This window comes from Choloepus didactylus, chromosome 4 (assembly GCF_015220235.1).
Source record: "Choloepus didactylus isolate mChoDid1 chromosome 4, mChoDid1.pri, whole genome shotgun sequence".
Taxonomy (NCBI): domain Eukaryota; kingdom Metazoa; phylum Chordata; class Mammalia; order Pilosa; family Megalonychidae; genus Choloepus; species Choloepus didactylus.
In genome coordinates, this window is record NC_051310.1 from 165,472,843 (window position 1) to 165,489,182 (window position 16,340).

General features: G+C 34.7%; 1 protein-coding gene across 1 annotated transcript in view; it reads right to left on the bottom strand.

The window, feature by feature from the left end:
* Positions 1–16,340, bottom strand: part of STRN3 (striatin 3) — a 150,871-nt gene that overhangs the window by 56,799 nt on the left and 77,732 nt on the right. The window contains 2 exon segments of the mRNA XM_037834746.1: positions 2,953–3,126; positions 13,071–13,152. Coding sequence (XP_037690674.1) covers positions 2,953–3,126; positions 13,071–13,152 — 256 coding nt within the window.

Sequence of the window (16,340 nt, forward strand, 5' to 3'; positions counted from 1 at the left end):
CTGCACTGAGCAAATCTATCAGCATCATTTTTTTCAACAGCCTGTGCTCACTTTGTATTTCTGTCACATTTTAATTAAGGTATATACATTGTTTTTCTAGACAATGCCACTGCACATTTAACAGACTACAATACAGTGTAGACGTAACTTTAATACGCCCAGAAACTTGCCTTATTGCCGTGGTCTGGAACCGAACCTGCAGTATCTCTGAGGTATGTCTGTTTGTACACATTTTGCTTATCTATTCATTTGTTGATAAGACAATGGGATTGTTTCCAATTTTTGGTTACTGTGAATAATGTGTGCAAGTATCTGTTTGAGATCCTGTTTTCACTTTCTTTGGTTATATACCTAGAAGGAGAATTGCTGGGTCATACGGTAATTTTATATTAAACTTTTTGAGGAAACATCTTATTGCTTTCCAGGGATGCTGCATCATTTTACATATTTTATATTCCCACCAATATTCTAGACTTCCAACTTCGCTACATCCTCTTCAACATTGGCTATTTTCACATTTTAAATAATAGCCATCCTTATGGATATGAAGTGGTATCTCATTTTGATTTTGATTTATATTTCCCTAATAAGTTAACAAGTTCTTTTTTGATCTCTGTTTGAACCTTTCTTTAAATAGCAACCTATTGGTTTTGTAAATGTGTTATTTTCTCTCAGTTCACTCAGGAGAGTAATTAGGTTTGAAAGTCTTCAGCTCTCTGAATATTTCTCTGAGTTCCTTTTATTTGTTTGATCTCTTTGGTCCCTAATTTTCAAAGTAAAGTCTTTCCTTAAGTGTTCACATTTTAAAATAAAGCACCAAAAAGCTAACTGGACATCTCGTGTACATTGTTAAGGCTTGCCAAGCAAAAGGATTCACTTGTGCATGATAATGCCAAGTCCCAACCATTACACTGACAGACCCCATTGTCAGTATATCATTAGGTCTTTACTATGAATGTGATCCGTTGCAATAGGCAGTAATATTTTAATATTATTTTATCAACAGTAACAAATGTATCACAGCAATGTTGAGTGTCAATAACGGGGAGATAGGTATGGTTTTGATTTTTTTTTTTTTTTTGAATAATGAAAATGTTCTAAACTTGACTGTGGTGATGAATGCACAACTATGTGATGATCCTGTGAACCACTGATTGTATAATTTGGATGGATCATATGGTTTGTCAATATATGTCAATAAAACTGCTTAAAAAATTGACTGTGGTGATGGTTGCACATTATCTGTGAATATACCAAAAAACACTGAATTGAATTGTACACTTTCAAACAGCTAAACTGTATGGTATGTAAATTACAGTTCAATAAAGCTGATTTTAAAAAAACCTGTATAATAATTTTGCTTTATGTAAGAATACTCTACACTTCCTGAAATCTAGAATAAAGAAAATAGGGCTCTATTAAATGTCAAATTGTTTTTATTAAAGGGCTTATTTCACAGAAATATAAATCCTACGCCAAAGGGTGGTATCATCTTCAAAGCTTATAAAATATGTTTTAAGATAATTACACAATGTGAAAAAATACATTAGGGTATGGAATAGTGTTTATAAACTGTACATATTATCACACTTAATCTTAGCCAAAAGATCTAGAAAGATAAAACTGTATATATTAATTTCATAAGCTCTAAATGAACTCATAATGAACTCTGTTTCTTCCCCCATTGTTTTTCTTTTCTTTCTCCTTACAACCTATATACATACACTCAGTGTAACATCCAGTGGTAAAAAATGAAATAAGCTCCATCTGCTTGACTGTTTATATTTCTCTAGTATGTATTAATCATAAGTGCATCTAGTAGACAGATAATAATAAATGTTAACAAGGATGTACAAAAATTAGAACTCTCATATATTGCTGGTAGGAAATGTAAAAAGGTACAGCCACTTTAGAAAGAGTTAAACAGTTCCTCAGAAGTTAACACAGAGTTACAAATGACCTGGCAATTCATCTCTTAGGTATATATTCATGAGAACTGAAAACATATGATCAGGCTGCATATGAATGTTCAAAGCAGCATTAGTCATTATTCCAAAGAGCAGAACTAACTCAAATATCCATCAACTGGACAGACAACGGATAAATAAAATGCGGTATTATCCATGGAAAAGAACATTATTTGGCAGTAAAAAAGAATAAAGTACTGACACACCCTACAACATGGATAAAATTGAAAGAAGCCAGTCACAAAAGATCATATATATGAAATGCCCAGAACAGGCAACTCTACAGAAAAAGTAAAAGGCGATTAGTGGTTTCTTAGTGGGAAAGGGGAAAGGTAGGGGACAAGAGAGAAAGAAGGAGATTAGGAAATGGGAGCTAATAGGTGTGGAGTTTCTTTCAGGGTGATGAAAATTTTCTAAGCTTGGATTATGGTGTGGCTATACAACTCTTTGAAGGCCCTAAAAACCATTAAATGTAAACTTAAATAGGTAAATTTTATGGCATGTAAATTAAATATCAATAAAGATATTTTTAAAAAGTATATCTGATACTTTTTGAGCCTAGACACAATGCAGAGCCTTGATTCTTTCACATTAGTATTTAAATAACCTAACACAGTAGCATTATATTTTTCTGAAAATAATCTAGTAAAAATTAAAAAAAAAAAACAATCAGGATGTTAAAATAGCTCTGAACTACATGAACTCACCCTCAAACTTTTTCTTTAATTCTACAACTATTTCAGAACAATAGCCATTCTCTTGGCAACAAAACTTAACACTGATATATTTTTAAAGCACCTAAAAGGACATTTATTTCCCCGGTGCCATGGGGGGTGAGAGGTGGGGGGTGGGGTGAGAGGGAGGAGTTTTAAAAAATTTGAACTTGACCTGACTTAAAAATTGTAAATAGCAGTAGACTGTGAACAGCTAGAAGACCCATAATATCCATTATATGACAATGTCAACCTACAACTATAAATCATACCTTTTCATTTCTTGTCCCTTTTGCTTAGGAGATTCACCTCCATTCAGGATCTGTTCTAAATTCTTTGTTTCTACTGATCCATTTGGTTCTGAATTGGACAGTCCAAGTAATGACCTTACCCGCTGAGATCGTACATCTAATATTGTATCCGTGTAACCTACTTCCTGAAGATACCTATAAGAAAGACATTTAAAATAATAAATTCCACATACTGCTAGCATATGCCAAGACTTAAAATGACATCACAACCCATTCCCTATACTGTTGACACCCCCTTTCAATATGAACAAGTTAGGGTGCTCACTGTCTAGACACCCCCGACGATGGAGAAAGAGATTAAGTGAGAGGAAGGGGTAGCAACAAACAAGATAAGATTTAACAAAGGTCTATGAACACTGAAACTTTATATACATATTTAGATGCTGGGGTGCTGGAACAGCTGGAAGGAGGTAAATGACATGGTAGAATTGTAATCTATAACATCCTTTGAAATTTGCTCTATAGCTATTTGATGAATTGTGCTTTGAAAGTCTTCACCTTTCTGTATATACCCTATATTGCATAATACGGAAAGAACTGAAACTATGGAACTGTAACCCATAAAAATTTTTGAAACTACCTACATAACTGCTTGTTGAGCTGTACATCGAGAGGTCACACCTTTCTATACGTATGCTATATTTTACAATAATGAAAATAGCTGAAGTTGTGGAACTGTGACCCATAATATTCTTTGAAATTTGCTCTCTAGCAACTTGTTAAATCATACTTTGAAAGTTATCACTGTTATGTATACATGTTAAAGTTCACAATAAATAAATGCATTTAAAAAAAAATGACATCACAAGTTTTATAGAAAAACTCATACCCTATGAAATAAACTCTTCCTTTGTCTCAATACCTTTCTTCTCTATGGACCAATTCCAATTCTAAGAAAATAATGGCAATTACAAAACAAAATTTAAATAATAACGCATAGAGTAGGGCTAACACTGATTAAGGTCCAATTATTCTGAAACCTATAAAGCTCTAATGCCTTGAAAAGCATTTAGAAGTTGATATGGGAGGAAAAAAAAAAAAGCCCAAGAGAGTGATAGAAAATGAGCAGATGAATAAAGTAAACCTCAGAACAGTGACGTACTAAGTTGAAACCTTGAGCTCTTAACCAAGTGATATATAGGCTAGTTCTTCCAGGGTCTTAGATCCCACAGTATCCTTCTAGTCGTGGGGTTTTCAAACTTTCTCTATATTTAAACCAGGGAATTTTACATAGGATCCAGGAAGAGAATGGAGAAGAAGAGAGGGTTGGATCGTAACATACAGATAATGAGGTGTGAGAATGGGTTTGTATCACAAGCTAAAGAATTTCTTCCTTAAGTATTTGAGAAGCTAATGAAGGATGCTAAAAAGAAGGGTTAAATACTGCTGGCAGACAATACTAGTCCAATGAAATCTTAATATGGCTTCTCTCAGTTACACTGCACACTTTAATTCACAATGCTTTTAATTTCTCATTCAGGGATGTCAACCATGGAATGCATGTGATAGATATTATACCTCAGGTTTGTTTGTTTTTTTAACCAAATCAGAATGTAGATTTTTGTATTTAATAACAACTGGGCCCTAGGAGAGCATAAAGAAGACATTGCAAGACTAAATAAAAAAATGGATGATCTTATGGAAATTAAAGAAACTGTTGACCAAATTAAAAAGATTCTGGACACTCATAGTACAGGACTAGAGGAAGTTGAACAACGAATCAGTGACCTGGAAGATGACAGAATGGAAAATGAAAGCATAAAAGAAAGAATGGGGAAAAAAATTGAAAAACTCGAAATGGACCTCAGGGATATGATAGATAATATGAAACGTCCGAATATAAGACTCATTGGTGTCCCAGAAGGGGAAGAAAAGGGTAAAGGTCTAGGAAGAGTATTCAAAGAAATTGTTGGGGAAAACTTCCCAAATCTTCTAAACAACATAAATACACAAATCATAAATGCTCAGCGAACTCCAAATAGAATAAATCCAAAAAAACCCACTCCGAGACATATACTGATCACACTGTCAAACATAGAAGAGAAGGAGCAAGTTCTGAAAGCAGCAAGAGAAAAGCAATTCACCACATACAAAGGAAACAGCATAAGACTAAGTAGTGACTACTCAGCAGCCACCATGGAGGCAAGAAGGCAGTGGCACGATATATTTAAAATTCTGAGTGAGAGGAATTTCCAGCCAAGAATACTTTATCCAGCAAAGCTCTCCTTCAAATTTGAGGGAGAGCTTAAATTTTTCACAGACAAAGAAATGCTGAGAGAATTTGCTAACAAGAGACCTGCCCTACTGGAGATACTAAAGGGAGCCCTACAGACAGAGAAACAAAGACAGGACAGAGAGACTTGGAGAAAGGTTCAGTACTAAAGAGATTCGGTATGGGTACAATAAAGGATATTAATAGAGAGAGGGAAAAATATGGCAAACATAATCCAAAGGATAAGATGGCCGATTCAAGAAATGCCTTCACGGTTTTAACGTTGAATGTAAATGGATTAAACTCCCCAATTAAAAGATATAGATTCGCAGAATGGATCAAAAAAAATGAACCATCAATATGTTGCATACAAGAGACTCATCTTAGACACAGGGACACAAAGAAACTGAAAGTGAAAGGATGGAAAAAAATATTTCATGCAAGCTACAGCCAAAAGAAAGCAGGTGTAGCAATATTAATCTCAGATAAAATAGACTTCAAATGCAGGGATGTTTTGAGAGACAAAGAAGGCCACTACATACTAATAAAAGGGGAAATTCAGCAAGAAGAAATAACAATCGTAAATGTCTATGCACCCAATCAAGGTGCCACAAAATACATGAGAGAAACATTGGCAAAACTAAAGGAAGCAATTGATGTTTCCACAATAATTGTGGGAGACTTCAACACATCACTCTCTCCTATAGATAGATCAACCAGACAGAAGACCAATAAGGAAATTGAAAACCTAAACAATCTGATAAATGAATTAGATTTAACAGACATCTACAGGACATTACATCCCAAATCACCAGGATACACATACTTTTCTAGTGCTCACGGAACTTTCTCCAGAATAGATCATATGCTGGGACATAAAACAAGCCTCAATAAATTTAAAAAGATTGAAATTATTCAAAGCACATTCTCTGACCACAATGGAATACAATTAGAAGTCAATAACCATCAGAGACTTAGAAAATTCACAAATACCTGGAGGTTGAACAACACACTCCTAAACAATCAGTGGGTTAAAGAAGAAATAGCAAGAGAAATTGCTAAATATATAGAGACGAATGAAAATGAGAACACAACATACCAAAACCTATGGGATGCAGCAAAAGCAGTGCTAAGGGGGAAATTTATAGCACTAAACGCATATATTAAAAAGGAAGAAAGAGCCAAAATCAAAGAACTAATGGATCAACTGAAGAAGCTAGAAAATGAACAGCAAACCAATCCTAAACCAAGTACAAGAAAAGAAATAACAAGGATTAAAGCAGAAATAAATGACATAGAGAACAAAAAAACAATAGAAAGGATAAATATCACCAAAAGTTGGTTCTTTGAGAAGATCAACAAGATTGACAAGCCCCTAGCTAGACTGACAAAATCAAAAAGAGAGAAGACCCATATAAACAAAATAATGAATGAAAAAGGTGACATAACTGCAGATCCTGAAGAAATTAAAAAAATTATAAGAGGATATTATGAACAACTGTATGGCAACAAACTGGATAATGTAGAAGAAATGGACAATTTCCTGGAAACATATGAACAACCTAGACTGACCAGAGAAGAAATAGAAGACCTCAACCAAACCATCACAAGCAAAGAGATCCAATCAGTCATCAAAAATCTTCCCACAAATAAATGCCCAGGGCCAGATGGCTTCACAGGGGAATTCTACCAAACTTTCCAGAAAGAACTGACACCAATCTTACTCAAACTCTTTCAAAACATTGAAAAAAATGGAACACTACCTAACTCATTTTATGAAGCTAACATCAATCTAATACCAAAACCAGGCAAAGATGCTACAAAAAAGGAAAACTACCGGCCAATCTCCCTAATGAATATAGATGCAAAAATCCTCAACAAAATACTTGCAAATCGAATCCAAAGACACATTAAACAAATCATACACCATGACCAAGTGGGGTTCATTCCAGGCATGCAAGGATGGTTCAACATAAGAAAAACAATCAATGTATTACAACACATTAAAAACTCGAAAGGGAAAAATCAATTGATCATCTCAATAGATGCTGAAAAAGCATTTGACAAAATCCAACATCCCTTTTTGATAAAAACACTTCAAAAGGTAGGAATTGAAGGAAACTTCCTCAACATGATAAAGAGCATATATGAAAAACCCACAGCCAGCATAGTACTCAATGGTGAGAGACTGAAAGCCTTCCCTCTAAGATCAGGAACAAGACAAGGATGCCCGCTGTCACCACTGTTATTCAACATTGTGCTGGAAGTGCTAGCCAGGGCAATCCGGCAAGACAAAGAAATAAAAGGCATCCAAATTGGAAAAGAAGAAGTAAAACTGTCATTGTTTGCAGATGATATGATCTTATATCTAGAAAACCCTGAGAAATCAACGATACACCTACTAGAGCTAATAAACAAATTTAGCAAAGTAGCGGGATACAAGATTAATGCACATAAGTCAGTAATGTTTCTATATGCTAGAAATGAACAAACTGAAGAGACACTCAAGAAAAAGATACCATTTTCAATAGCAACTAAAAAAATCAAGTACCTAGGAATAAACTTAACCAAAGATGTAAAAGACCTATACAAAGAAAACTACATAACTCTACTAAAAGAAATAGAAGGGGACCTTAAAAGATGGAAAAATATTCCATGTTCATGGATAGGAAGGCTAAATGTCATTAAGATGTCAATTCTACCCAAACTCATCTACAGATTCAATGCAATCCCAATCAAAATTCCAACAACCTACTTTGCAGACTTGGAAAAGCTAGTTATCAAATTTATTTGGAAAGGGAAGATGCCTCGAATTGCTAAAGACACTCTAAAAAAGAAAAACGAAGTGGGAGGACTTACACTCCCTGACTTTGAAGCTTATTATAAAGCCACAGTTGCCAAAACAGCATGGTACTGGCACAAAGATAGACATATAGATCAATGGAATCGAATTGAGAATTCAGAGATAGACCCTCAGATCTATGGCCGACTGATCTTTGATAAGGCCCCCAAAGTCACCCAACTGAGCCATAATGGTCTTTTCAACAAATGGGGCTGGGAGAGTTGGATATCCATATCCAAAAGAATGAAAGAGGACCCCTACCTCACCCCCTACACAAAAATTAACTCAAAATGGACCAAAGATCTCAATATAAAAGAAAGTACCATAAAACTCCTAGAAGATAATGTAGGAAAACATCTTCAAGACCTTGTATTAGGAGGCCACTTCCTAGACTTTACACCCAAAGCACAAGCAACAAAAGAGAAAATAGATAAATGGGAACTCCTCAAGCTCAGAAGTTTCTGCACCTCAAAGGAATTTCTCAAAAAGGTAAAGAGGCAGCCAACTCAATGGGAAAAAATTTTTGGAAACCATGTATCTGACAAAAGACTGATATCTTGCATATACAAAGAAATCCTACAACTCAATGACAATAGTACAGACAGCCCAATTATAAAATGGGCAAAAGATATGAAAAGACAGTTCTCTGAAGAGGAAATACAAATGGCCAAGAAACACATGAAAAAATGTTCAGCTTCACTAGCTATTAGAGAGATGCAAATTAAGACCACAATGAGATACCATCTAACACAGGTTAGAATGGCTGCCATTAAACAAACAGGAAACTACAAATGCTGGAGGGGATGTGGAGAAATTGGAACTCTTATTCATTGTTGGTGGGACTGTATAATGGTTCAGCCACTCTGGAAGTCAGTCTGGCAGTTCCTTAGAAAACTAGATATAGAGCTACCATTCGATCCAGCGATTGCACTTCTCGGTATATACCCGGAAGATCGGAAAGCAGTGACACGAACAGATATCTGCACACCAATGTTCATAGCAGCATTATTCACAATTGCCAAGAGATGGAAACAACCCAAATGTCCTTCAACAGATGAGTGGATAAATAAAATGTGGTATATACACACGATGGAATACTACGCGGCAGTAAGAAGGAACGATCTGGTGAAACATATGACAACATGGATGAACCTTGAAGACATAATGCTGAGCGAAATAAGCCAGGCACAAAAAGAGAAATATTATATGCTACCACTAATGTGAACTTTGAAAAATGTAAAACAAATGGTTTATAATGTAGAATGTAGGGGAACTAGCAGTAGAGAGCAATTAAGGAAGGGGGAACAATAATCCAAGAAGAACAGATAAGCTATTTAACGTTCTGGGGATGCCCAGAAATGACTATGGTCTGTTAATTTCTGATGGATGTAGTAGGAACAAGTTCACTGAAATGTTGCTATATTATGTAACTTTCTTGGGGTAAAGTAGGAACATGTTGGAAGTTAAGCAGTTATCTTAGGTTAGTTGTCTTTTTCTTACTCCCTTGCTATGGTCTCTTTGAAATGTTCTTTTATTGTATGTTTGTTTTCTTTTTAACTTTTTTTTTCATACAGTTGATTTGAAAAAAGAAGGGAAAGTTAAAAAAAAAAAAAAAAGAAAAAGAAAAAAGACAAACAAGGAAAAGAAAAAAAAAAAAGAAGATGTAGTGCCCCCTTGAGGAGACTGTGGAGAATGCAGGGGTATTCGCCTACTCCACCTCCATGGTTGCTAACATGACCACAGACATAGGGGACTGGTGGTTTGATGGGTTGAGCCCTCTACCATAAGTTTTACCCTTGGGAAGACGGTTGCTGCAAAGGAGAGGCTAGGCCTCCCTGTATTTGTGCCTAAGAGTCTCCTCCTGAATGCCTCTTTGTTTCTCAGATGTGGCCCTCTCTCTCTGGCTAAGCCAACTTGAAAGGTGAAATCACTGCCCTCCCCCCTACGTGGGATCAGACACCCAGGGAAGTGAATCTCCCTGGCAACGTGGAATATGACTCCCGGGGAGGAATGTAGACCCGGCATCGTGGGATGGAGAACATCTTCTTGACCAAAAGGGGGATGTGAAAGGAAATGAAATAAGCTTCAGTGGCAGAGAGATTCCAAAACGAGCCGAGAGATCACTCTGGTGGGCACTCTTACGCACACTTTAGACAACCTTTTTTAGGTTCTAAAGAATTGGGGTAGCTGGTGGTGGATACCTGAAACTATTAAACTACAACCCAGAACCCATGAATCTCGAAGACAGTTGTATAAAAATGTAGCTTATGAGGGGTGACAGTGGGATTGGGAATGCCATAAGGACCAAACTCCACTTTGTCTAGTTTATGGATGGATGTGTAGAAAAGTAGGGGAAGCAAACAAACAGACAAAGGTACCTAGTGTTCTTTTTTACTTCAATTGCTCTTTTTCACTCTAATTATTATTCTTGTTATTTTTGTGTGTGTGCTAATGAAGGTGTCAGGGATTGATTTAGGTGATGAATGTACAACTATGTAATGGTACTGTAAACAATCGAAAGTACAATTTGTTTTGTATGACTGCGTGGTATGTGAATATATCTCAATAAAATGATGATTAAAAAAAAAAAATAACAACTGGGACACTATTGCTAGGAGATTCCATACTTGTGCAAGACTCTGGATATATCTGCATATTTTTTCAGTATTTCATTGCTTTTGAACAAAATGTTATAATTATAAAACCTAGAGAAAATTAAAAAAAAAATACTGCTGGCAGAAAAAGAGAAAATTTTTAGGCTGTCAACAAGGACACTAGTTAGGACACTAGCAGCAGTAAGTAGGAATGGAAAAGAAGAGAACATATGTGAGAAAAAATAAGCAAGGTATAATCTTTGAGACTTTTGGTACATAAATAGACGTGGCAGAGATTTTTAAAAGATGCACAAATGCTGGAAAATTTTCAGGTTTCCAGGCTAGATGGCTGAAGGGTGGTGACATTCAATGAAAAGGGGAATCAGGGGTAAGAATGAGGTTTTTTGGACACCTATCAGTCAACTGTGTGGTTTCTATGAAATAAGCAAGCAGTTTTTATTAAGCAACTGTATAAGGTCAAAAGCTCAAAAGAGAGTGAACTGGGTAAACAGAGTTGGGAGTCATTAGTTGCCTGGTGGTATTTAAACCATGAATTTAAACAAAGTCACCCAGAGAAGAACAGAAAGTCTGAGTCTAAGGACTAGAAGAGAAACTCAAAGGAAAATGAAAATATTTGAGAAATTAGGGGGTGGGGAATCACAGCAGAGTGGTGTCATGCAGGCAAAAAAGGAGTTTCAAAAAGGAATTTATGGTTAATGTGAAATGTTTCTACGAGATCAAATATGTAAAGTCTCTTGTATACATATGTGATAGCAGTTTCATCAGGACAGTCAAAATGCTAAACAGATTACAGACGGTTGAGAAATTAATAAGAGGGAAAAGTATAGGGATAAACTACTCTTTTGAATAGTATGCTATAAAGTCAAATGGGAAGAGAAAGGTGAGAAGAGACAGAATTTAAGTCCAAGTAATGGGATTATAAGACAAATACCGCTCAACTGATTTTTCTACACTCTTTTGGGGAGAAGGGCTCAGGCGCCAATTCTCACAACACTCTAATCATGTAGTCTGGAAGAGCTGTCAAAGTCCTATACAACCAGGTAAAAAATAATTGACTAATGGGCAGCCATACGATTGTATCAGTCTAATTCTAATCCTTCTCTGAAAATGTTTTAACTAAAATAAGGAGTCCTCTCCCATATAGAGAAAGTGGTGTGCAGCAGAAAAGAATAAGGCTGAAAGTAAGAATGTATCCTTGGTGTTTCCAGTCCCCAGAAAGTCCTCTTGTGCCTTCCCAATACTTGGATTTTCAGCACTTCCATCAATTCAGCTAGATACCCCAGCATCCTTCCAATCAATAATCTGTTATTGCTAAAACTTGAGCTTTGGTCGTTTAAAAAGTGTTCAGAGTCATAAAGACCTCTGAACGGAACACCGGAAACAGAAATAGCGAATGTAAGATTTAAATACATTCACGGAAAGAAAAGCAAAAAGTTAAGGAAGTTCTCATCTGATAACCCTGATATTTTCAGTGAAGTAGGACCTGATGTACTCTAATGAGAATGAGAAGAGTATGGGTTGAAATGTGGTAGAAGTTTAGAATATCCAATGAGGGCAAAGGGAATACAAAAAGACCAGGGCTATGAAGAAAGGCTCTCTGCAATGGTTGGACAAGAAAACATGAATACGCAATGACATTCACATGATTCTGTTGTTTTTCTCCAAGAGTTAATTAGAAATAGAAGAAACCATCAAAATGAATAGGGTTGGGATATTGTAGGTAAGTATAGTAGAACAACAGGATGTGGGGTAGGAAGACGGACAGGAGGGCAGCAGGAAAGTTAAGAGTACTAGAGAAAAGGTGATGACATGGGGTCAAAGCTGGAGCCAGACAAAAAAACAAAACCAATTCTAGTTGGAGGAGCTAAAGAGGAAAATGACATAGTCAGGTGTATAAAGACCACAGTAAGGTCAAAGGACAAATAAGGGAATTGGAATAAGGGAGGTAGAATAAAAGATGACTGCCCAATAATGGAATATTTTAGAGGTAGGGTAGTTCTAGCTAATAACAAGGTCCAATGTCTGACCACACTTCAACTTAGGTAAAGATGTCTAGATCTGAGAAAGATGAATAATTACAAATTATGCCGTACAGGAGTAGGATGCAAGTACCAAATTTTTCAGTGTAAGGGAGAACAAATAGATAAAAGACAATAAACAAGAAAGTATTTTCAATTCAGCAAAGAATTCAAACATCAAAAAAGTTCCCCAGAAATTTGACAAAAAGGAGGATTTGGCAAGTCACTTCAGGAAAGTTTCAGATACGTAATACAAAGATAAAAGAAGCAATATGAAAGTTATTCCACTTCATTCCACTACATTTAAATAATTTTTTACTTACATATTGACTAAATATAAGTGCTTTCATATCTAGATCCTTAAAGAAAGCTGAAAATAAACCATTACTCACTGTCTTAGCAGCTGCCTGCCTTGCTTCCATGTTAGCTGGCTATTCTGAGGTGCTGCAGGAGCCTCTGTGTCTTTGGTTTCTTCTAAAAATTAAAAAATAAAGTTTTTACATGCATTATTTCAACTCTTAAAAATATTGCCACAGTTCTCTTAGGGATAAATTCCCACAAAAATATACCTAAGTATTTTATAAAGGACAGAAAAAATTAAACTTTCATTGAGTATTTACTGTGGTCATTCATTTTTAATGTATTAACTCAATCACCTAGGAACCAACCTCCTCATTATAAAATTTAGACTACTCAAATATATGCTATTACTGCCAGGAAGTCAAAAATCAAAGGCCTAGTCTTTGAATGAAATGTTATTAGAATTTTTCTTTAAACTACCAGAATTCTGAAACAGACACCTTTGCAATTAAAAAGCTATATTTACATAAGTTTTTCACAGTCATTACTGTGCATAAATTAGGTGCACAATGAATAAGTTAGTTTTGAGACTATATAATCAGACTTTAAGTCTACGTCACAAGACTTTATCTACTGAATTTCATATTTAGAACTAAAAGCTGAATCAGAAAATAGTTTTTACTAACTTTCCAAATTATCTAATATGGTATACTTTTAAAATTTCACATGGTTTCTGAGACTATTAAAACACTTTTTAAATACTGTTTACATTAAAACTACACTGATCACAGTAGTTTTCATTACCAAAAACTACAAACATCTGCTTTAAGTAGATAGTCATATTTGATTCTCCAGTAACAAGATATGTGCACTAAAAAAATAGAGTATAATAAAGGATACAACTTCAGGGGAATAAAGCTTTCAACAAGTATCACTAGACTGTTATTTTAAATTATTTGTTGGTACTGTTTATATTACAGAAATAATATCCCATAATAAAAACGAAGAAAGTGTGGAAGAGAGGAGCATAGGTCAATCCTCATAACAAACGCTGAGAATCCACAGAATAGTTCACAGTTGTTAGACTCAGGCTCTTCAGAGTTGAACAAATATTCATTGGTAGTAATCCCATTAACCTCTACAGGCATTATTTCTCTAACCCTAACAATTGTGTCAATAATATCTTCTCGTTCTGCCCCAATTTTTCTGTTTTCTAGAAGTAATTATTTCATTTGAACAGTTTCCTCTACTTTTTTTTACCTATAATTTTTTTTTTATTTACAGGTGTTTGTTTTCAAATCACATAATACATAATCCTTGGAGTAAAAAAGAATACACACACAAAAAATAAAAGCATATATATATACATATACACTGTTATGATTCCACATATAAAATTCCTAGAATAAGCAAATTCATAGACACAGAATGAAGGTTACAGGTTACCAAGGGCTGGTGGAAGAGAAAATGGGCAGTTATTGCTTCAAGGGTTTCTGCTTGGGGTGATGAAAAGGTTTTAGTAATGGAAGGTGGTGATGGTACCACAACACTGTAAAAGTAATTAATGGCACTGAATTATACAATTAGAAATGGTTAAAATGGCAAATTTTATGGCAAATATGTTGCTACAATTAAAAAAAAAAAAAGGAGAAAAGAAATACAATTGTCCCAAATGCTGTCAATGAGAGTTAAGGCTGTTAGTACTTGATAGTCTATCATTTCATATTTTCCTCTCTGCAAATACATAAGCTTCTTTCTCCCTTAAAAACAAGAAAGAAAAAAAAAGAGCCCAATGTACACAATTCAATATAAGCAGCTCCTGACAATATATCATGTACATCCTCTCCATGGCAATGAATACAGATAAATATCATACAAAATGGCTGCATAATAGTTCACAGAAAGTATAAATCTATTTATTTAACCACTTCCATAATGTTGGAATTGGTTTCCAATTTTTCACTGTTATAATGTTGCTAAAAAACTTCTTGAAGTACATCATATGTGCACAGCTCAATTTTTGAACATATTTATGTAACCAGTACTTAGATGAAGAAACCAAACATTGCCAGCACCCCTTTTCCAGTTATTAGCTGCTTCTAAAAGAGAATCGACACTATCTTCATTTCTAAAAACTGGATTCGTTTTTTAAAGTTTGATATAAACAAAATCATTCCTATCAATTTTCAATTTTATGTGATCCACCCAGGTTATCAGGTTTAGCAACAGTTTGTTCAATTTTGAGGCTAAGTGGCATTCCATTATGTTAATATATAACAATATATTTATCCAGTCTAATAGTAAAGGGCATTCATGTTGTTTCTTGTCTTCTACTATAATGAATAATGATGCTATGAACATTCTTATGCATGTCTTATGATGAACACGGATATGTATTTCTGGGAGTAGAATACCTAAGAGTAGAATTACTGGGCCATAAGATACGTTATTTTTCCTTTAGTAGATACTGTCAATTCACTCAGAGCAGTTGTATCAATTTACATTCCCAATACCAGTATCTAAGAGTTCTGGTTGCATGACATCCTTGTTAATACTTGCTTTTATCTCTTGTTCATTTTCACCGTTGTGGTAGGTAGCACTGGATTACACTGTGGTTTTAAGGTATATTTCTTCAATAACTAATAAAATTGAGCATCACTTCATAAGTTTCCCAGCAATTTGGATATTCCCTTTTGTGGGGGGTATTTTTAAATCTTTTGCCCATTTTTCCATTGGATCACCTACCTTTTTCTTAACAATTTGCAGGCACTCTTCAGGTATTTGGAAACAACCCCTTTCACAGGGTAAGATTTAAGATATATATTATATATATATGAATTATTTTTGTATTATTGAAAGGTATATAAAACCTAGAATAACTTGTACTTCTTGTCCAATCAATATTTTGGACATTTTCTCTTTTTATATTTTGATTCATTTTTGAGATACATAAAAAGGCAACACTATTTAGTATTTATCACTATATAGACTATGCAAATAATTGTACCCCATTTTGTTTGCATGGTCTATTTTTGGCCATCCCTTTGGGTTGTTTTCTTTTTTTTTTTTTTTTTCACTAAACATTCTACATAGTTTTTCAACATCAGCAAACACAATAGCTTTATTATTGTGTCTCCTGTGAATAAAATAAAATCCAAGCAATTTGAGAAAATTTCAATAGGTAAGTGTATACAGATAAAAACAGATTTATATAAATTTTATCTTACATCAGTTATGGGCAGGTGAAATTTATCTGCTAAGGGATTTTTTTAAAAAAATTAACTATTTATCAAAAAAATTTTCCAAATAGAACAAAACAAAGGAATAGGAAAAACAAATATCCTGAAATAACTTTTTACAAA